The following is a 22,364-nucleotide window of genomic DNA, read 5'->3' as shown; positions in this document are numbered from 1 at the left end:
GCTATGTCGATGATCGTCCCCCGACACCACCCATTTTCGTCGGGGAGAGGAGATGGTCGAAAAGTCAATTAACTCACCATTCATTTGCTCTCTCTTCTGTTGCATGCAAGCCACGTTGCGACACATCAGAATGAGATCGCGTTTCCTGACGCAGAAAAGAAGAAACGAGTCACAAAGACACACATGGCCGGAGTTCGCGACATGGAGCTCTCTGGGATTTTGGCAACCCAAAGGGCAAAGCAGCTCCACCGATTTGCGCTAGCTGCCAGAACAAGGCCCACACGTTTGGTCGATGGACTGCACCTCCTCGCCAAAAGCACGCCCTTCGAACGACGCCAGTCGACAGACAAGCTCGACGGGGAATTCTGATTTGGAAGCAGCATCTCCACTTGCGGCGCCTTGATGATATCATGACCAACCGTGAAAGTTCGCCAAGGCTCGGGAATTTTCTTTGTTTTGAAATTGCCAAAGTTCCAGAGCCCACGCTTCGAGACCCGTTGGGGTTCCTGCAAAAGTGCCAGTTTTCTTGGAAGCCCATTGCGACTCTGAGCTGGATGCGCCCTTTCCTGCAACACACCAAGCTCTGCCAGGTTGGCCCGCAGAGCCAGGAATGAGCTCGCACCCGTAAGTCTGGATGAAGATGTTCGATGTACCCTACATATGTACAGAGTACACACACACATACACCAGCACCGTAATAAAGCATGAAATCAATCCGGTATGTTATCGTAATACAGCGTGACGCTGGGAGGCTGTGTAACGCACTTCGCCCTTCTGCGCGTCTTCTGGAAGCCTTCCGGGTTAGTTCCCCCACTTAGAATTTCTTTTTCTCGGTCAATTTTGTTTAAAAAGTCCTTCGTCTGCTCTCTCGTTCCAATTCCGAGAATTCGCCAAGCGTGGTGCAGAGCGTGCTGAGATGGCTCTACGGATCATGGACGAGAATCGGTTGATGTCTGAGAATAGCCTTACTACTGAACTACCCGATGAAGCCAAAACATGGGGACCAAAGGGAAAGGAAAAAAAAAAAGAAAAAAGAATGTTCTGGTGTTGGGAGGCGACCAGGCGGCCCAGGCGGCAAGCCCCTGGTCTTGTCTCCTTAGGGCTGACAAAGGCCGTTGCTCGTATGCAAAAGAATTTTCCGATACCTCTTAATTTTCCTTGATTGTACGAAGTCCAGACCGTACATTCCGCTCCGTTGTCCAAGGCGGGAGTTTTCCCATGGTCTTCCGTTTATTCAACTCTCGGGAAGTCCTCTGGGAAAGCTGCAGCGGGCTGTTGCCAATGTGCGAGTCCCGGCATTTTGCGCCGCGGGGAGGGGGGGGTTTGGGTTACAGGCCTGCTGCCGCCGGTGACCGTTATCATGCATCAAAAAGGTCCTTGTACCGTCGGAGGGACCCGCGGAGGATCCGTGTTCAATTTGGGTAGATTTGATCATCCCGAGATCGATTAGGGTTTGAGCAGTACCAGTGACCATGGGGAAATCTGCGGACTTCTCGGCGGAGGCTGACAGAAACTTGTTCCTCCCAACTTTATTCCCACACGGAGACCCCGGACGAACTCGGAGTGACGGCGCCTTCGAGCCAAAAAAAAAAAAAAAAGAAATTTAATAACACCGTCACAGCATTTCTTGACTTATGAGAGCATGGGATGCTTCAATGGTGTAATAGAGACATGACTCGATTCGCCTCTCAAGCTCAACCTCTTGTCGCCCTGTCAGGTTGAATGATATCATCAGGGGTTCCGCGGAAATCCCTCTGAAGATTGGGTAATTGATCACACCCCTTTTCTAGCAAATCCTGGGTAGCCCTGGTGCCCCTGTTGAGCCAAGGTATCAACCATTTGGACGCCACTTTCCCTTCCCACTTCCAGGCAAGGCCCCTGTGCGACGTTGGAGCAACCGCTCGGCCCATTTATTGGATCAGACAGCCCTCTTCCAAAGTTTTCCTTGATTAGTAAGGACATAGACCCTCGACATAGATTTCTCTTACTAATCTGTGGGATATCGGCCAAGTATCGAGAGCGGATGTTATACCATGGTTTGTATCCTTCGATATTCAAGGCGTTGATGAGACCCACAGCATTGGCCGGTCTTTATCCGGTGTTTGGCTGACCGGAAGGGCTCACGCGATGCCTCGTTCGGTATGAAGAGGCTGCTATTCTGCAGCAGCATATTCCTTGCTCCAAGAGCGGATAATCCGTCGAAAATGGAATTCGGCAACCCTTAGCGCCTGCGATTTTTTTTTGTTCGATAAGAAATTCTCCTGCCTCAAGAAAAAAAAAAAAATATATATATATATATATAGAATAAAGTAAAAATCATGAAACAGCCGTCGATTGCCGCAGGTATTTGGGCCAATATGGAGTTCTGGACTCTGGGGAGGAAAAAGGCCTCAAGCAGTAGAGGGTTCTAATTGGGCAGGGACATTAATGAGGCTCCACGTTGAAATGGGCCATGATATGCAGTAATAGCAGTGATATTAGGATTGCTTTTTGCATCATAGTTTGGGCGGCATCTTAATTCTTGCGGAGTGTTGGTGGAACCGCCTGGTTTCCACTTCATTCCAGTCGAACAAGTCATCAAAACCACCTCCCACGGGGTGGGGGATTGTGAGCCTCCGCCTTCTGTTCGGTATCCGCTCAGTTCGGCGACCTTACAAGCAGGGCAGTCAGGATCATCAATTTCGGATGTCATGCATTTGGATTCCCTTTGTGGTGTCTAACTTTCGCGACAATCGAGTCTGCGATTCCTTCTGATATTGCACTGATCTTTTTTATTTCGACAAACGCAAGGAAGCTTTATGAGTTGAATTCCCTCGCAATTCAAACCTTCGTCTGGGAGGAGTGGAGCAGAGTCTTCTTGGTCCTTTGCTCCGATGTTACCAGATGAACCGTGTAGATCTTCCCTTGGACGTCGAGCATTGGCATTCGATAATTCTTCAAGCATGGCCGTTGGCTCGAAGAGCCTAGAATAATGGCTTCCTTGTCAAGACAAAGACATCTTTCGGTTACAAAGATGCTAGGAATAAGTGACCAATACCGTTACCATTTCAAATATCCAGCCTTGAGATTGAAGATCAGATGGTACACTGTCAACGTGGACCCGTAATATGGAAAGAATCCCGTGTGGTTCTGCTCCTGGGACACAATTTCGAACAACTTTTCACGGACTGGCAAGGGTCCACTTTCTCTAGTTGATCCATAGCCCCATGGAACATGGACAGAAGGCCAGGGATGAAGTTAGCCCCCAGCCCCCCTGGAGGAAAATGGAACGGGGTTCTTTTTTGGAAATATATACTTTTTTATTTCTTCGGATATTGACCAGGACTTGTTAACGAGCGTCATGAGAGTGCTCAAGCATGAGACCTTCAGTCATCAAAAGGCTCAAGAAACTACCAAGCCGACATACAAACAGAATTAGCTTGGAATTCTGCTAAATCGAAACCTCCGACGTGGCGTAAGATGCCATTGGAGGGACTGGAGTGAGCAAATATCCCAAAAAAAAAAAAAAAAAGGAATGACTGAAACAATTCCGCACGCGGCACATTGCAATTGTCCGCGACGAATCCCGGAAAACAAAGTCAATGCGAGGCATGCCAGGAAATGCGATGGCAGGCAAGAGAATTGTATATGCTCTAATCCCTTTCGTCCAAAGCCAGCCTCGAAATTCCTGGATAAACCGCGGAATGCATATTCTACCCGCTCCCTTGTTAGGCCCGTTTTCTCAGACTGTTATCTGCTGCACCGATGACCTCTGCTATTGCTCAGCTTCAAGGCCCCATCCCTCGTTGGCAAGGGAGAGCGCCGAGTCGGGAGTGATTTTCATCCGGCTACTCCGTATAAAACCACGCATCCAGCGAACGCTTGAAACGTTGGAGACCTGCTGTTCGCAACGGATGATATGCAAAAAGGTGACATTTTACATATATCCTTCATGCCCCATCACAGTGCACTGCATGGCTATATATAGCTGTCGCCAATTCTTGATCCGGTCAAGAAAGATATAGCTAGAGAGAGCGAACATGCGGCCAGGCTCCCGGAGCCGACGTTTGTCGTACTCGTCTGCTGTATGTCCTGGCCAGAGACCAGAGCTGAGCCTTGTGTTTTCTGGACCGTATTCCAAGTTTACAAAGTGACATTGTCCTTATCTCCACCCAGGAACCCTGTCAAGGTAGCAGGCAAGAACAACTTCGACTACACGAAGGATCCCGGAGGGAATCGAAGGTGTGAAGGGTATCTTGGCCTGGTCTAATGGCTACTGTTAGCAGTGCCATGGCGGGAATAGAATTGGACAGCTGGCCGCTGCCTCAATAAAACTAACAAAAGAACGGGCAGACGAAATGGAGGACTGAGATTGCCCCCAGTTACTCGACCTGTGCGCGGATGCGTACGGAGCAGGTCAGAGACACAATCCAACTACGCAGAAATCCACCAAACCCTTTGTAGATTAGCACAGATGGACCAGGGACATCCACCAAATAACTCATATCTGCGCCAGCTTTCAGGCCAATGCACAGAGAATGAATGGAAACATGAGATGGGTAGGATTAATTGAGTCAATTTTCAGCTATTCAAGGCACTAGTCCCTGCGACCGCCGACAATCTCAAGCCTTGTCAAGAACTCTTTCATGTTCGCTTTCGATATTCTGTACCGTATTGGAGCTAATAATTTGAAGTGGTGTTCAAAAGGTCATGCATGCTATTTGATAGAATGATACTGCCAGTTATTGCTAATATTTGAAGTTATGGGTAGGACCAAGATGATTTTGCTTGAGGGTTGAACTGCTGTGCTCCAGTGCCTCTTCTATGAATGTTTGACCGACAAGCTTTGCCAGCTTGATCAATAGCTTGACGGAGACAAAGAATTGCACCACAGTACTCATAAACATATGTACTCCCCTTCACGCAACTAGCAATCCTGTCTGTCACAGGCGGGTATTGTAAAGATATACCAAAGTAGCCAAAAGATGGAGTTATCCTTTCCGCTCTTCTTATTCCTGGTGTGACAAGCCAATTCTCACTTCATGCTACCGCATTTTTAGGTGCCTGGGTCTGAAGTCCACCGTTAGGCAATAGGATGTCGGATGAGGATCGATCATGTGCCACAGAATATGTATGCTTGTTTGCGCCTCTCTTTCTTCGCTTGTCCAAAAAGGGTTCTCTCTATTCTTGGTTCAGTGCTCGCCATAGATATTGGTTCAACTAAAATCAATCTGAACAATGCTCAAACAATCCTTCAAAATGGGGGCGTTCCTGAGCTCTGGGTCACCATGTGTTAGCTGCGCATGTGAAGCACCTAAAGGTTTTGGATATACACCAGAAAATAGCACTGAGTATTCATTGTTGAGGTTACATGTCCATATAAACGTGGCCTAGTTTCCAGTCAGAGTGTACCCAGGAATTCAAGAGTTGAAGTAAAATACATACTCCTCACTCCTCCAAGAAAGAATTGGCAACCAAGTCGAGGATGGGGATATCCAGGTCACAACCTTTGCACTCATAGTATAATCATAGCAGCGACGCTGTCACCTCACAGTTAATAGAATTCCAGCTATAAAATATAGAAATGAGCTTATGGTCCAGTGGGCATCGATCACCACTTTTGTGACACATTGCCATATGCCAGAGAACCCAAGGCAAGAAGTTTAACGACTGCGACAGTTGGTCTCACACCATCCAGCTCTATTTCTTCCTTCCTCTCTTCTCTTTGCTTATCTTATTCATGTTCTCCGTGGCAGCGAGGGCATGAGTAGCTGAAAGGCACAATGGGCCAAGCACTTCGTCATCAGTTAATCCCCTATAGAGTACAGAGTATTAGTGATATGTCCCTTATGACTACTCTGTAGTAGAGAATAAACTACATACTTACCTCGGTAGCCAACTAAGCACGCAAGCTGGTGCATGGTAGCATATACAGCACACCAGTTCACTGCAAGTTGCAAGTGGTTAGTCACTTTGCTTTAACTGGGCTGGATGATGCACCTGGACACATCCCTTGCACCTCTTTGTGACTACCTGGACCATGCACATGAGATCTACCCCGCTTTCCTTTTTTTCCCTTTGCATTGATATTGGTGATAGGGACATTGTTGCCGGGAACTGTACAATACCACCTCACCAGAGGAGAAAACAAAGTTTAACGGCCGGACAAGCCCCCTGGAATAGCATTGCATGGGTATCCTTCGGGGAAAGACAGGCTGACAGCCTTGTCTGCCCTTGGAAGTTGACACAACCCTAATTCCCTTGAGAGATGGGGACAAGTTGAATGTTGATTGTCGCCCGCGGCTAAAATATTGACCTTGCCGGCCGGCCTCTCACGTGAAAGTGGTCCAACGACGAGACCAACTCCATTCCTTGATAAGACGAGGATGAAGATGATGTGAACAGTCTCTGCGAGCTGGCTGTGAGTGTCATTGAATGTCACACAGTGTCCTTTGGGCAACAACCTCCTCCACCGGTGCTTGAACTTATATGGGGGTGCTCTCACGGTCAATCTGCCAACAGAACGATGTTTTCGTATCTCCAGATATCTCAGCAACCAAACCTAGCTATCTCTCTTAGACAGATATGTGCTGGACCCTTGGGGTATCACTAAGAAAAAGCGGTCTGAGTTTCACTTCCAAGATCAGGCTTTGACCTTTCCTGCACTCGTGGTGATGAAGACAGACCGCCGTTTTTTAACCCAATAAGAAAGACGCAAAATGCGACAGCATTTTCAGCGTGGATCATACTTCATCCACTTGCGATCACCGGTGCCTTGTCTACTTAGGCCGAGAAAGCGGGACCGGCGTGCTATCAACTGTTAACTTGGGGATCCGCAGGAACTAGTTGTTCCCGCTTATTGCGCTTGCTGTCGCAAAATGCTCCTCATCTACTCCGTATAAGACCAGAGGACGAAACATTGGTAGCTAACCCCCACGTCTCCTTTCCCATTACACAAGATCTGGAGTGAATCGGCCACTGTATCAGCTTTCCTTTGTCCTTTTGGGCCTTGTTAACGGATCGCAGTGTGACCAAGAAGCCAATTTTTGTCCATAATTGGCACCTAGGTCGGGACGGTTGTAAAATAAGAGTATTACCGAAATCGCTCTCGAGTTGCATTTTCCGGTTGACATGGGCATTCATTGGGCATTAAGAGGAACCGAGGCCTAAGCGTCAACCCTCCCTATTGCTGGTGTTCACAGACAAGTCTTGGTTTGCGGGGCCACAGAGCAGGAATACAACATCTCAAATTTGGGCTCGTACTGATAAATTGGCTTTGGGTGCTTGTCAGTACCTTAGCCTTGATGTGGTAATGTAGCAAACAGGCGCATTTCAGAAACACAAGCTAGTGTGTCTTATAAAAAGAAAGTGGAGCAGAATCAGTCACACGTAAAACAGTTGCATATTCAGGAAATGGGTCAATACAGATAAAGACAAACCACCTGATTGTTCCCTAGGAACTTTGAGTAGGATATGTCGGCTAGAAAAACATAGAAAGAGTAGTGCGACATAAGACACAAAAGCATGATACCTTAAGCCTGGGAATCTCCTGTTATTGAATATATTGGACAATATTAACCGGGTAAGTTTGCTAGAAGTACTTCGCTCACTGAGGTCCGCTGCTCTACGTACAATATTCTACTCGGAGATACTTCATCAATCAAAAGGCCAAAAAAGACTTACATGGAGAGTTGAAAGAGGAACAAACAACAGATATACGGTGGCAACCCAGCACGACGCCAATAGAACAAATGAAACAAAACAAGAAAAAGGAAAAAGTCAAAAAGAAAAAACTGCTAGAGTCAGGCGCGGGTATGGAAACACAAAGTGAACGATGCATGACATTGGACTCTTGATAAATCAGTTCATTACTATCACCCTCCCATATGATATCGTTCTCGACTTCTCAACCCGACCTTTGAGAGAATGGCACACGAGGGATAGAATTCGCCGGTAAAATGGAACCATCGCCTTGTCCACCAGCTAAAAATGCCTCTGCACTTTCCAGCAACTCATGCGAATATGTGTATATCGCCGAAATAACGGAATATGCAAGGTACAGGGCCGCATGACTCATTTTCTGGTCGGAATCTTGGGCGATAGTCTATTCCGAAAACTGAGAGACGCTCAGACAAAGACAGGCTGAAGATATTCAAGTTTTACGCCAAAGGGAAAACATGAAAAGCTGGGAGAGAGGTTGAGAAGAATTTGTATCGCGTAACTGCGCGGAGAGTAACCGGGGTTGAATCGATTTGGAATGGACGGGGGACGAGATAGACACTCTAGGTAATCATGCCGAGAGTTCAGGTATTATCCCTCCAAGATGTTCGTAACGGAGGTCGAGATATTAATATAAGTAATACGAGAAAGAAAAGCGCTCCAGAAATTAAAAAGGTGAACTGAGATTTTGAATCCGTCGTCGGCCGTGTCGTTAAAACGTGTTCCCGCGGAAAAAAAAAGAAACAAGCGAAAGAGGAAAAGGCTCCATAGATGTATGGGATAAGGAGCCTTTCGATCAACTCCCACAGTAACATGTTGTCGAATCAGGATTATTTTGTTAGATGGGCTGGAAATTCAACCTAGATGACCGTGAGCAGTGGTACATAAGGAATCAGCCAATGTCAGACTCACCACAACACAATGCTTTCATCACTTTCTGCACAAAGGTAGGCTCAGGTTCAGGGGTTCTCCGCGCTGGTTGAGCCTGGGGATTGTTCATCGTGCTATTGACCGGGTTGCTGATCCGGCCCGGGAGATGTGCATTTGAATTCTGAAACTGAGCCTGCGTTGAAGCTGCTGCAGTTGCATCGAGTCCCCCCGCCGCTCCGTTTTGACGCTTGACTTGCGGCCCGCCTGATGCGTTTGGCCGCTCTCGCGCTGGTTTCCCAGCTCCTGGTTTCGCAGGAGATGGGGGCGGGGGCTGCGCGGCGTTTAAACGGTCAGCGGTAATTCCGGGTCTTTGAGGATGAGGGCCTCTTGCCGCTGAAGCACCATGAATTTCCCGAGCAGATGAATTCGGCATTGCATTGCCGGTGTGCAAGTGGTGTTGGGCAGGGTAAGACTTAGAGGCTTCCCAACCTCGACCTCCGTTCAGCTTCATCCAGTCATACTCCCCATCTTCCACTTCCCCTGTATTCTTCAATGCTTGAGTGAAGAGATCGCGCAAATAATCGTAATCAGGAGTATCTTCGAAACCGAGGTTTCGAACATAGGTAAGGTACTTGTTGAACTCCTCTATAAACCATGTTAGAATGTTTAAATGCTTTTTCAACCAATGAGATAAGTACCTGGATATCCATCACAGAGATCCTTGACGGCAGTTGTCTGTTTCTTTTCGCCAATTTTTTCGTACTTTTGCTTATTAGTGGCAGCTTTCAAGCCTTGCCATGGCAAACCACCTCTAAGGAAGTACATGAACACATGGCCTAGGGCTTCAAGGTCATCTCGGCGTGACTGTTCCCTACCAAGATGCGTGTTGATACTCATGTAACGTGCAGTTCCCGATAGAGATTTGCGTTCTCGGTAGGGAATATGCTGCTTTGTTTTTGGGTCCCTGTACTGTTTTGCCATTCCAAAGTCGACGACATGGATCACATTGGCTGCCTTGGAGCCAGGTCTCCCAATTAGGAAGTTGTCCGGTTTGATGTCTCTGTAAATAAGATTTTTCTCGTGGATTGTTTGGACCCTCGATAACTGATCGCCAAGTTAGCAGTGGATAGATGTGTACTCACGAGACAACCATACCATTTGTTTTGCAACCATTACAACTGTTTTTATAGTGAACCTTCGGTTGCAATGATCGAAAAGATCTTCTAGACTTGGACCTAAGAGATCAATAACGAGAATGTTGTGGAGACCCTCCTGCCCAAAATAGTAGACATTAGGTATGCCAGCTATATTAAGTTAGCTAAAAAAGAGAAAAAAAAATGATAACGATACGATGTATTGATGCGGGTTGACTCACGGCATCCAACGAGGATCTTGTAGGTGCGATATTCATCTCGGAGTTGAGGAGCATCACTCTTCCGCGGTTCCTAGCGCACTGTTAGTTAGTCCGTCCGCATTCTAACATGGTTTGGGTTTATCGATTGGCACCTACGAATTTGATTGCAACCTGCTGATTGTTCAAAAGGTTTGTTCCTTCAAAGATAACACCGAAGGAGCCTTCACCGATTTTCTTTCCCACCCGGTAGTGAACCCCAACAACGTTCGAGGACGAAGATGTCATCTCTGTCGCCTATCGTACCAGCAAAACACTGTTGTTTTACAATGATTGGGATAGAGTAGTAATACGAGGTGTGATGGATGGAATGGAACGAGGCGAGCACGGACGTGGGCCCAGAGTGAACGTAAAAAAAAAAAAAAAAAAAAAAAAAAAAATATGGATGCTTTTCTGCGAAAGAGTCGGGTCAACTTCTGCCCTCAGGAAGGAAAGAAAGGAAAAAGACTGTGTCCGAGTGCGTCCAACAAGGACTCAGTGAAAAGGGAGGCCGCTTACTCTGAGGTATTCACGGAGAAAACATATCATAAATCGAGGTAATCGCTGTACAAAACGCCGATAATAGTAAACCAACGCGCCGCTCCAATTAGTAAACCGAAGAGAATCAAAAATCGACTAGATAAAAGGAGAGAATTGGCTTTGATGGCTTCGAGAAGCGTGGTGATAAAGAGACGACGTCGAGGGTTGGGGGGGCAGGAAGGAGGTGAGCCAGAGCGCCAGGAAAAAGGGACTGGTCAAGGGTGTGCGAATCGTGGAGAACCGAGTAGGTGAAGAGGGGATAGATAAGAGAGGGAGGAGAAATGAGACGGTCGCAGTCAATGACGGAGGGATCTCAAAGACAAGCTGCACCGAGATCACTTCTGCAGGCGGGTAACTCTGATGTGCCAGAGCAGAGGTGAGAGAGGCTGGTTGGAGAGAAAGCTGGAGTTCGTCCCCCAGAAAGAGACGTGGACCATTTTTCTCACACAGTGGGATCAGTTCTGGCGCGGAAATTCCACCTGCATTACGCTGCCCGCCACGGTGCAACTGCGTAAAATACCCGTAACTGCAACGTGAATACCTGTATGTGACGCTGTTACGAAAATGGGGCGCCTGCTCTTTCTAAGCCACTCCCCGTTTCATCCAACCGCCGTCTTAGCTAAGCATATCACCGTCAACTCCAAACCTGCCTTCGGTATGCTGATTCCTGTGCAGCTGAAATATTGCCGGACGACTGCGGTTTACATGGCCTGGCAGCAGGTCAGGTGTGTCCCAGATGGTCTTACTTGACGTGAACGCTATTGTTTCCCCGCACAGACTCGTCAATCGGAGTCTCACGCTTTGACTGCTAGCCCATCGGTCTAAATTTTGCCTTATGGCCCTGGCTGGTATCGGAAAGGCGGTCTCAATCAATTGCTGATAGCGGGGCTTTTGGACAACTCCCAAATGCCCCCGGCCCTCCGGGTTGACAGGCATTCAAGCATTGTAATGATAATCCGTGGTTCCACACTCATCTTCTGCAAATGATCGGATATATGCTGGAGAAGAAGTCTCGTTGTGATATGAATGATTGTTACCTATTGCCGACTGGGAGATTCAAATAATTCGCTACGAGTGATTGAAGGGGCTATACTTCCTACAGAGTATGGGCGAAACCAATTGTCCGCATTATGCGCTGCAAGAAACCCCTTCACGACAAGGCCAATCGGGCCAGTGGAAAGGCCCATGCATATGTATGCAGTGTTTACGGAGTGCATACATACATGAACAAAATGCGTCCGCTTTTGATATTTACTCGAGTGTGATGTTCGCAGCGCCAGCTTCAAAAAATCAGCATAATAGATGATATCGGCTATCCTCATGATAAATCTTGGAGAGCTTCGTTTGATGAGTAGAGCGGTCATGCTTTGCCATATGGTTATGGCCAAGTATGACTATTGGAAGAATGTGTCTAAAGTAGCTCCATGTAAGCATGAAGATAGCACCCATAGCATGCACCCAATTGTCAAGCATGGAATTTACTCATATCTCAGCTCAATCCGTCACCACCTCACCCTCATCTGGCGTTGATGTTCAACGCCAATTCAAGAGGTGCTGTCGGAAAACCTCACCAGCTTTGATGGGTAACAGTCTCCTCAATTGGTCATCCCACTCCCAACCTTTCACCGAACAATGCCATGAGCTCAACCCCACAAGAGTACCGGGAAACATGTAAGTTGGTTTCGGATCTATTGCATCCCTATTGAGTAATGTCATTCAAATCACAACCAGAGGCGCCAAAGAAGTAAAACCAAATTCTTTAACTATATACCAAGGCCTTGATTTTCCCCATGATCCAGGAAGAATAAAAGAGATTGCAAATGGGTATGAATATGAGGGGAAATCAAACCTCCACATCCTCCGCTTCACTTCCCAACTCCTCCTTGACCAAGTTCCTTCCTTCGCCATGATCTTCATCACCGTAATGATCATCCTCTTCTTCACTACTGGTCCCACTACCATCACTATCTCCATCGCTTCCAGGATCATAGTCCTCCTCCTCTTCATCTTCCTGATCTTCAAGCTCCCGCTGGGCCTTGAGTAATTCGGATTCAGTCCCTTCAGCATGGGCTTCCTGGTTTTCACCCTTCTCACCATTAATATTAAGACTTTTGGCACGTCGAGCTTCCGCTAGGCTAGCATCCTGGAGACGGTGCTTCTTGACATAGGCGTCGATACCTGGATAGTCCGCCTGGTCGATCATGGAGAGCTCGAACTCTTGCATATGGTCAGGATTGGTTGAGGAACGAGTCAGGATGTTGAGGTTGAAAGTTCTTTGAAGGACAGAAGTGTATGAAATCGATTCAATATTGTCGAAAGCGAAAAAGATGAGGGGCTTCTTGAAGCCAAAGAATATGCCCGTAGATAGGAGGAACATATATCCTGTACCGGAGGTTAGCTAAGTCTATATAAGGTAGGGCGGAGCTATGCTGACCTTCCTTACTTCCACGGAATGCCTTGACATGAAAGGCCTTCTCCCCTTTTCGATGAGGCTCTGGGATAGCACTCACAAACTCTTTTTCATCCGGGCAAATAACTCTTGTATGCTTCAACTTCTCGTCCAGAATACTGTGAAGATAGCCCTGATATGTCTCAGCCAAACTAGCACCTTCCATAGCAGGTGTACCTGATCCCAAGAATGCCGTCCGGGGTGGGCCATCGGGGACAGTCCAAACGATAGTTTCGTAGACCGGCTCTCCAGGTTTAGCCGCTGATATTCCGTCGTTTCCCTCGGGTATTATGCAAAAATTGAATTGCTTCTGAGATTTTTCTGGCACCGGAAGACACAGAACATGCTCTAGATGTAGGGCGTCAGCGCCAGGTTGCGAAACGACAGGGCCCGACAGCAGAGGAAAAAAAAAGAAACTCACGAATCTTTGGAAAAGGCACCCCAAATTCTATCATATTCAAGGCTTGATTTCTCGCCCTAAGGTACTCGACATTGCCTGGCGCACGCGTGATCTCTAATTGTAATTTCTTACGCTGGGGCACAGCGAAAGACATGTCCTGGACGTAAATCTGCAGGTCTGCATCCTGGGTCATCCCAGCCAGAGCAGATGAAGAGCGTATAGAATCTCCTCCATTTGCAATCTTACGTTTTTTAGGAGCGGGACCTTCACCTAAGACCGGTTGAGCTTGCGACTGGCTAGGTTGCGGTGGTGCAGCCGCATTGCTGGTGGCATCTTGAAGATCGGAGGCGTATTTTGCAATATCTTCGAATAGAGGACGTAGGTCCGGCGAGGCCGCTGTCATATAACTCTTGTTAGCTTCTGATGGTCCATTCGCGTGTGCGGAAGCTCATTGCGTGTGGAATGTTCCGCCAGAGGAGAGCGATAGGCGCCTACCGAGAGCCTGATAGATTCTCTGTTGTAAGGGTTGATTGGGCCCGAATGCCTTGTTAATGATTTGGCTATTGTTAACACTTACGAAGCCCATCTTGAATAAGGGCGAATAAAATATGGAGCAGTGCAAATATGAGTTGCGTGGAGATGGGAACGTGTCGCGGCCGTACTAGGAGAAAATCTTGCTGGGCGGCACGCGTCTTAATCTACGCTGGAAGGCCAATGCGAATACATAACATGATATCACCCATATTTGGATCTCCTTCCGGGAATATTTACGAGTATGAACAATCATCAAACTCTTTCATTATTCATATAATTGGATAATCCTAGGGGCGATGCTGTCTTGATATTCTAGGGAGCTCGTGCTTCGAGGAGGGGTAGACCGCCAAATGATATGGACATTTCTATTGCTATAATACAGTAGTAACCGTACAAAAAATATTTCCCTGCCTTAATATTGCACCATTTTTAAACGCCATAATCCGGAAAGGGGAAGGTTTCAAGCAGAGGGAGATGCGTTAGTTGCCGCGCCTTGTAGCTTGCTCGCCATGAACTTCTCGATGAAATTGGCGGTGTCTTTCGACAGTGTGTAATTTCCATCTTCGTTTTTCGTAAGCTCTCGTTCCTTAATCCTCTTTTCCACTTTCTTTTGCAAATACTGCGTCTTCGGTGTGAGCATCGTCCTGGTCTTCAGCCACTCCTGATACACATCCGCTTCCTGCTTCTTCGCGACATACTCAGGATCATGGCGGGTTCGGTACTTGGAGTATTTATTTCTCAATTCGTCTATTAAGGTCTCCGGCATAGGGAAGGATTGGAGGGAAGGAACGTAGGTTTTAGCTTCGACTTCGATACGAAGCGTGTCATTTGGCTCGTCTTTGTACTCAGGAATCTCCGTTTCGGGCCATGGGATCTCAACATTTAGGCCTGATATGTAGCGGGTGTGTTTGGGAGTATTTGATCCGTAAGGCCGATCGAGGAACGGAGCACCACCGTATGCATTCTTAACCACGACGTCTTTCACTTGCCCTGTGGTAGGATCCTCGAGGGGCACAACAAGGCGCACGTCGTTGATCGGAACAGGTACTGGATACGGTCGGAACGGCCGCTTGTCACTATCCCCAGCCAATGCAAACGAGGGGAATTCCACATCGTACTTGAAGCCAGGAAAGCATCAGTCATTATTCCAGAGGCCCTCTAGTATTCCACAAGCAGCACTTACAATATTGATGCCTTCAATAGTAACAGTTTCAGACTCAGCATCGACATTGAGAACTTTGCCGATCTTGCCTCTATCTCTTCCTCGCACCATGCACACTCGATCTCCAGGCGCAATTGTCATGTATTTTATCCTTTGTTCCTCAAGCACTCTGGGCATCCGGAGCCTGTTGGTTGAAATGGTCCCGTATAACCCATTGCGGTCTCCAAAGTCCCTTTTCGGCGCTAGGGGGCCTCGCATCCAATCTTCTCGTCGGTTTCGGCGCTCCTCCGCTGCTTCGTCGAGAAGGCTGCGCTGAAGCGCAACTTTCTCACGAAATATGGATTTTATCTGTTCATGGCGGTCCTTAGCAGCCTCAATCCGCGCCTTACGTTTGGCTTGATTGCTGGCAAGGACCGTGCGTCGTATTACCTTCTGCATTTTCCCAGAGATGAATACCAATGGCAGAAGACGCTCGCACTCCGCAATTCAAGCCATGGAGATTTGTGAAAGCGAAGTTTTGAACAGGCAGCTTACTGATCGTGAGGTCATGTGATTAATATTATATAATCTTCACCAGCCACAGTTCGAGGTCCACGGCTCGAGACAAGCTGGGCAAGTGTTACAGTGTACGGAGTACACACGCTTACAATCTTTTCCATCACGAATACCTGAGTAGACCGTGTTGGAACCGCGTCTAGCGGCGATGCATATAAAGATTACACATCGGCTTTATGGAGCACTCATAGCTCTTCCCTGTTCCGATCTCAGCGGGGAACTTTTTTGCATACCTGATAACAATACTCTGTACACGCGGCCTCTACCATATGTGTATACAGAGCGTACCTCCATGCAGCAGCTTATGATTATGCATGAAATTGCTGATAAGCAGGAGAGGGCGAAGCAGCGACCTCTGAGATAGCCCTACTCCATCCAACCCAGAAAGACTACTCCGTGCTACGTACCGAAGCCGAGATAACGCTTGAACTAGCATTTTAGGTCCGAAAGATGGATGGAAAGTTGGATTTGCTTTGGGCCCCTGGCTCAAATTGGCCCGGGGATAGTGTGGCTGTGCAAAGTCAGCCTTGTGCTTGCACCGGGACTCCAGCACGCTCCCGCAAACTGAACTCCAGGGTGGCTGTAGTGTTGGTTTGGATTGGAGAGATTAACGAAAGCTGTGAGCTGAAACATAGCTGAAAGGAAACGGCTGTCAACCAGCCTTTGGTTGGGATGGTGAGAGGCCAAACATAAAAACAGCCACGATCAGCCATGGTTAGCCACTAGCGCCACAACTGATATGTGCACCGCCACAGGCAGTCACGCTGCCCAATCGGTCCGCGGCAAGGAACAAGCCTGGAGTGAAAGAAAATCGGTTTCAAAAAAATTAAAGAGAAGCTGGCCTTCAATGGTGACCAGAGGTATCTGTCATCCAGGGAGCTTATTTTCGAGGATGAGACATGGTGGCCGCGTTGCATGTGGGGGAGGCCTGTACGGTGTGCCATAGGTGCGGAGCTCCCGTATGGCTTGGGCCGAGAAGGCGTCTGCGTTTCTCTTGTCCTACTCCGCACGAGCAGGATCGTAGCTCCAGAATCGCCTGACTGCCGGGGTACTCCAGAAGGAGAGGCTCTGCCTTGCGAAGAGTTTTCAGGCTTGATTCGCATCACCTTTCGACCCAGTGTTTCTCTGTATGGCGGCTATCCCCGAGCGTGACATGCAATCCTGGATTGTGATCCTCGCCCAGCCCTTTTCTGCAATATTGATCAGAAAAACTTGAACCCGTGACACTCTCTGTCCCGTTTCATCAACAGTAGGTTTGAGTTACCTGTGGGGAGGGAAGGTGATTGGGAGTTGGCTGGTGCGAAAGTGTTAAAAAAAGGCATCGGCAGCGTTGCTTTGTTGAAAGCGGAGATTCTGCTTCATCTATGTTGTGAATTTTGAATGGAGAACCCTGACTAAGTGGCTTTCTTGGAACATGCTACAAGGATCATCAAGAGTCAACGGAGTGCTCCGTTGAAGTACACCCATTCATACCTACATGGGTTAGGTAGCTGTCGGCAGGCTTAAACGCCAATTTATGAATGGCCAGCGGAAGCAGAGAGAAGTTAGTCAGTTAGTCGTCTCCGGAGCATTCTGGCTCTGGATAGGACGGCCAGTCAGGCCTGTTTAAGTGAGTGCCAAGGGTCGTGGAGATGGTATGGCAGCTCCGTCGTCAGGAGTGCAAAACCCGGGTATTCTCACCGGAAAACACCATCAGCTTGTAGCTAGAACTTGAATGAGCAAAGCCATCAGTCACTCACAACCCAGCAGCAAGCTGACTTGTTGTTGGTGTAGGCGTTACGAAGGACAAACCCGTATGGAATGTATATGTGTATCTGGGCGGTCGTGACTCCTGTGTGGTCCACTTTAATAATCGATTGGCCAAAGCATGCAAATTGACCCAAACAGTCTTAGATTCAAAACCAACCGTAACTTAACCTGGCGTGCCTTTTGCCTGCTGGCCCTTCTCAAAACCTCTCCCCGTTATTATTCAGACATCTTCTCTCCATCTTCCCATCTGGAGCTCAACCACTTTCTCATCCTCCGCCATCCTCTATTTAACATCCTCTCCATCTCGCTCTTTGCCAGATTCCTTCGTGTTGCTCCATCCTATTTTCTTCAACCATCCTCCTTGTTTCATCTCTCAGCCTCATCCCCTTAAGTGAACTGCTCCAAGCAGACCTGAACAGTATGTACACCCCCAAACACCCAGACAACCAGCTCATTAAGATCTTCCTACCTCCTGCTTCTGATGCAGTTCCCTCTCTCTTTCATGGAAATTATCCTTCTAGTGTTCTATAGTTCATTTTCGCTGTCAAACTCACGTGGCTAATCTCACTGGTTGCTGTGCAGATGGCTGAGATCCGACGAAAGCTCGTGATTGTTGGTGATGGTGCCTGTGGGAAAACCTGCCTCCTGATGTAAGTGCTTTCCGCTCATCTTTGCTCTCAGAAAAGACGCTAGTGTGTTGTTGAGATCCAGCCAAAGCTAACAGATGACGTGATGTCCAGTGTTTTCTCCAAGGGCACTTTCCCTGAGGTCTGCATACCATTCTGAAAGACTTCTGTCTCCCACCCCAGTTGCTCGTTATATTTAAAATTCCATCGCTGCCCTGATCTATTGTTGAAAGGCCTTACTCACACCCCCTAATACATCACTACCCACCCCTGTTCCTTGGTCCAACGGTGACTAACATGGGCATTCTCTGTAGGTCTACGTCCCAACCGTCTTCGAAAACTACGTTGCAGACGTTGAAGTCGATGGAAAACACGTCGAACTCGCTCTTTGGGATACTGCTGGTCAGGAGGACTACGATCGTCTTCGCCCACTCTCCTACCCTGACTCCCATGTGATTCTCATCTGCTTCGCCATTGATTCCCCAGACTCTCTGGACAACGTTCAGGAGAAAGTGAGATTATATTGACCAACCTTTTACTGGAAGCTAATACTGACGTTGATGCAGTGGATCTCTGAGGTTCTTCACTTCTGCTCTGGACATCCCATCATCCTCGTTGGATGCAAGAAGGATTTGCGTCATGATGCTCGCACCATTGAAGAATTGCACAAGACTTCCCAGAAGCCAGTTACCCCCGAACAGGTATATTTTCACTTTGAGCATCTTCCTCGCTCTGTCCTTTAATATTAACGCGTTGTTTAGGGTGAGGAAATCCGCAAGAAAATTGGAGCCTACAAGTACCTCGAATGCTCTGCTCGAACCGGCGAGGGTGTTCGTGAGGTTTTCGAATGTGCCACACGCGCAGCTCTCTTGGCCAAGACCGAGAAAAAGAAGAAACTCTGCAAGATCTTGTAAATCCAGTTACAACTATTCTAGATCCCCATTTGCGTTGGCTCGCCTGACAGGACAAGCTTCAACGGCAACTGGAATCGTCACGCCTGGATAGATCTTCCCATGGTTTCGGTATGTCATACCTGCATCGAGGCCTTCTGGATAGTTGCAGTCACTGGCAAGCGTGGTCAACGATTAACCTGACTATGCAACTTGGTTGATATTTTCCTTTTTATTGCGGAGTATGTCTCTAGAGATGTTCTTGTTCATTGGCGTCGGGGCTGGTTCAATTCTCGGTTGTTCGGCTCATGGTTACCGCAGCTGTACAACTGTGATGTGGCAGGACCTTGAGTGCTTTTCCGCCACTGATAATTTCCCATGAAAAAAAGACTGCGATAAATGAGGCGATCATCTTTTTTCCTGTTCCTGTGTTTTGACTCTTTGGGATTGTTGAGCTCCAATAATGTCTCGGGAGAAGGGAAGGCACAGTCAATTATTGGAAAAGGTTCGTTATGGCATATGATCGCCCTTTGATTTATGCGTCGCAGTGTTATCCACAGATTCGGCGTTTTTGCTCTCTTGCTCCTGTTATGTCTACCAGTCTAGGAACTCTGTGACTACCACTTTACTCTTCGACCATTTGATGCTTCAAGTTTTCCTTTAATAATGCACGTCATCAGGAAACTACATACGCTTCCCTTCCAGGCCATGTCCCCTTCCGAGTTACGATTCCCCCAGGTCAATCTGTGTTTCTGGTCGTCCCATACCCCTTTTCATGCTCCGTCCCGGTTGTATCATGCTTTTAATTCTCCTCTGAGTTTTCTATTTGGTTTGCTCGCTGCCGATGATTCATTCCCTTTTATCCACAAGGTGTATTAGCTATTTTCCAACCCCGGCGTAATATAAATCCTGAGTAATACTGGCTTTTCCTTCCTACTTTCACAATTTTTATTTTTTTATTATTATTTTTTTTCCCCCCAAAACATATAGCTTCTAGTTCATTGCTCTCTAAGTTCGGGTCTCGGTAAATGGCAACCTCGGATGGAGCAGCTGGTTTGCCCGGATTATGCAGAGCAGGACCAGCTCAACTGAAAGGCTTCTTTGTGGTTGATTCTCGCTGCCAGCCTCTTAGGCGCCACCACGGTCAGGTGTAGCTCGAGCAGTTCAGGCTTTGTCAAGCATGCACGATATTCTGGATGTATCCCATTACGTGTCCGTAACTCCTGCACCAGCTCGACTTACGTACACATTCTGGGAGTTCTGTCTCACCGGAGTCGGAATGGTTTTCGATGGCCCGGCAACAAACACGATGGAAAGGAGAGACATTACACCATCTGGGGGTTGTACCTTCATCGTTATCAAGAACGCCGTCGGCGAATAAACAGACATTTCGTGCACCGGGCGAACTCAGTATTTGCCATGGACTGTTGTCATTCTACCCTTGAGCCGGAGTTGCGGTTGAAAATCGTTTCGCATTGCTGGTTCGCTTTTCGCACGACAAAAGCCGCAATTAGCGACAGGAATGACGTTAGGAACGTCCGCGGAAACCAATGTATACCTTCGTCCCAGATCTTCATGTGAGCCAGTTGGATGTTCGCCACGTATGTCCGCATGTATGTAGTACATGCAGCTGCGATGTTAGTTTGCTGACAAAGGCGCAATTAGAGAGCAAGACCTGACGTTCTGTATCATATAATTTGCCTCAAAACACCTGTTCTTCATGATTTGCGCATATAAAACGTTGAGGTCCTCGGATCAGAACGCGGGAAATTTCTGGGCGCCTATCAGAGCTCCGCACGGGAAGTATGTGAAACGTTGACGGTTGTGTTTGAAGTCGGTCTGAGCTTTTTGTTAATGCAATTCCTGCCCAGTTTGATTGGATAGCTTGTGAGCTTAATGAGTAGTTGTTAGGAGGCACGAAGCTTTAACGAACCGAGGGTTGCTAATCCCAAATACGCCGGTCTCTGCATAGCGAGGTGATGTCTCAAACTCTAGAGAGATGTTTAATGTACCTACTCCGTACTCCGCACATACATAGTAATTTCATACTCAAGCGTCGCAAAACAACTTCGCCATTAATGGTTACGCTTTAGATTGGCGCTGGCGCTGGAGTTAAACTGGAGGACCCCAGTTGCGGGAATCATAGTTTTCAAGTTCTAGCAGCACATTCTTGCCCTCTGTTCTCTCGTTTGTGAAAAGACGAAGTTTGGTGCTTCATATTATCACCCTAGTACTAACTTGTTGAGTTTGCACCAATGAAGCGTGATGAGAGAAAGGCTCTGCTTAATCAACACAGGAGCGTTCCTACATACTCCGTTTTCTTTCCATTCCAGCTCGAATATCCCTCCAAGGGTTTCCATTGAACCAGGAACCGGTCCACAATCGGAAGAATAAGTTTCCCGGACAAGCTTAGGGTTGTTACGCGCGCCCAGGACTCGATGAAAATGGTTCGGAGGTACCTCCTTTCCTTACCACGACGTGTTTTTCCCAACTTTTCAAAGGGCGGCGGGTTGATAGCGAATAGCCAGTTGAAGAGGCGCACCATTCGAGCAGCGATAACCACACAGACTGCTATTCCCGGCCCATTGGTCAAAATGACGTCTGGATAAGCTGGAGAACGGGACTGTGCGGGATTTAAAGTCATTTGATCCAGATGCTTGCCTTGAAGCACCAAGAAACATGCCCAGAGGCAGTGAAGAGTCGAAAGGGGGGCAGTTAAAAAGCTTTGGTGTACCTTTCTCGCTCGAGGAATGGTGACAATAGCATAGTCTGTTTGGACATTTGACGATGCTGCGGGTAATAAAGAGTGATCCGGGCGCGCTTTCGAACGTGAAGCCCTTGCTTTTGCTTCTTTTGACGGGAAGGTGGAGCGGGCGGTCTGAGAAAGCTCGCGTTCAAGCTCGGCTGCTTTCCTTGCGCTGAACGAGTCCCCAGAGCTGACAAGATAGGTCCGTTGCGCATAGATCCAAGGATCCAGACGCGCGTATCTCATCATCGAGAGCATCTCTTCAGTGTGTCCGCCGCTCCCCAGAACAACGAGGAGGTGAACTGTACGTCGCGATTTTCCACGCCTAGATGAAGCATTCTTGAGTCGAATCAAATAGATCTATATTAAATTAGATTTAGAAAAATTGGAGATCCCAAATGTATAGAATAGGGTTGCATACCAAGGAGAGTGTGAACAGTATTGCTAAAACAGCAATCGCTAGAGCAGCTGTCGCCGTTGCGGCGGAGCCTAACATTGCGAGAGAGCATTCAATCCAGGAAGTACCAAAGCAGAAACAAGTATTTTCTTTCAGAATTCACCAGCCATGGAGGTGGAAACCACCCAACGAACGTGAAACTGTGTCTGTGAATCGCATATCCCACTGGACGTTGGAGAGGGACGCCCTGGCAGCAACCCTGGCATTTCAAAGCTCCCTGAGAGCCATCATCAGGGAGAAACAGAAGTTCAGCTTTCAATAATTGTCCCCAGAAGAAGTAAAAGAAAATATAAAAAAA

At 47.7% G+C, this 22,364-nt stretch overlaps 5 protein-coding genes across 5 annotated transcripts; 1 reads left to right on the top strand and 4 right to left on the bottom strand.

Moving 5' to 3' along the window:
* Positions 1-7,517: 7,517 nt before the first annotated feature.
* YCK1 (casein kinase I) lies at positions 7,518-10,888 on the bottom strand. Its single transcript, XM_003068276.2, has 6 exons — positions 10,079-10,888; positions 9,944-10,013; positions 9,724-9,872; positions 9,267-9,672; positions 8,611-9,213; positions 7,518-8,558 (listed from the first exon to the last, which is right to left on the bottom strand). Exons 1-6 carry the CDS (start codon positions 10,205-10,207, stop codon positions 8,554-8,556), a joined length of 1,362 nt encoding a protein of 453 aa, XP_003068322.1. The 5' UTR covers positions 10,208-10,888; the 3' UTR covers positions 7,518-8,553.
* A 1,176-nt stretch (positions 10,889-12,064) lies between these two features.
* On the bottom strand, positions 12,065-13,933 carry D8B26_003482 (uncharacterized protein; the record flags this gene model as incomplete). Its single annotated transcript, XM_003068277.2, has 4 exons — positions 12,065-12,880; positions 12,933-13,295; positions 13,369-13,743; positions 13,843-13,933. The coding sequence occupies 4 exons, from the start codon at positions 13,931-13,933 to the stop codon at positions 12,342-12,344; spliced, it is 1,368 nt and encodes a 455-aa protein (XP_003068323.1). The 3' UTR covers positions 12,065-12,341.
* A 281-nt stretch (positions 13,934-14,214) lies between these two features.
* D8B26_003481 (mitochondrial 54S ribosomal protein uL24m) lies at positions 14,215-15,535 on the bottom strand. The gene is made up of 2 exons (XM_003068278.2): positions 15,065-15,535; positions 14,215-14,998 (listed from the first exon to the last, which is right to left on the bottom strand). Exons 1-2 carry the CDS (start codon positions 15,479-15,481, stop codon positions 14,342-14,344), a joined length of 1,074 nt encoding a protein of 357 aa, XP_003068324.1. The 5' UTR covers positions 15,482-15,535; the 3' UTR covers positions 14,215-14,341.
* A 2,394-nt stretch (positions 15,536-17,929) lies between these two features.
* Positions 17,930-18,887, top strand: RHO1 (GTP-binding protein Rho1; the record flags this gene model as incomplete). Its single annotated transcript, XM_003068279.2, has 5 exons — positions 17,930-17,997; positions 18,088-18,115; positions 18,288-18,485; positions 18,540-18,674; positions 18,735-18,887. The coding sequence occupies 5 exons, from the start codon at positions 17,930-17,932 to the stop codon at positions 18,885-18,887; spliced, it is 582 nt and encodes a 193-aa protein (XP_003068325.1).
* Positions 18,888-21,070: 2,183 nt separating this feature from the next.
* ALG14 (UDP-N-acetylglucosamine transferase subunit) lies at positions 21,071-22,105 on the bottom strand (the record flags this gene model as incomplete). Its single annotated transcript, XM_003068280.2, has 2 exons — positions 21,071-21,969; positions 22,031-22,105. 2 exons carry the CDS (start codon positions 22,103-22,105, stop codon positions 21,151-21,153), a joined length of 894 nt encoding a protein of 297 aa, XP_003068326.1. The 3' UTR covers positions 21,071-21,150.
* Between the last annotated feature and the right edge of the window lie 259 nt (positions 22,106-22,364).

Source organism: Coccidioides posadasii, chromosome 2 (assembly GCF_018416015.2).
Source record: "Coccidioides posadasii str. Silveira chromosome 2, complete sequence".
NCBI classification, from domain to species: domain Eukaryota; kingdom Fungi; phylum Ascomycota; class Eurotiomycetes; order Onygenales; family Onygenaceae; genus Coccidioides; species Coccidioides posadasii.
Note: the sequence above shows the minus strand (reverse complement) of the source record. Positions and strands in the feature narration are given on the sequence as shown.

Excerpts from the sequence above, each read along its gene's own strand:
- D8B26_003481 (XM_003068278.2), bottom strand. The coding sequence starts at position 15,481 with ATGCAGAAGGTAATACGACGCACGGTCCTTGCCAGCAATCAAGCCAAA. Across the intron at positions 14,999-15,064 it reads CTATTGAAGGCATCAATATT|TACGATGTGGAATTCCCCTC; the intron begins GTAAGTGCTGCT and ends CCTGGCTTCAAG.
- YCK1 (XM_003068276.2), bottom strand. The coding sequence starts at position 10,207 with ATGACATCTTCGTCCTCGAACGTTGTTGGGGTTCACTACCGGGTGGGA. Across the intron at positions 9,873-9,943 it reads CAAGATCCTCGTTGGATGCC|CTGGCATACCTAATGTCTAC; the intron begins GTGAGTCAACCC and ends AACTTAATATAG. Across the intron at positions 9,673-9,723 it reads TAATGGTTGCAAAACAAATG|TTATCGAGGGTCCAAACAAT; the intron begins GTATGGTTGTCT and ends CTTGGCGATCAG.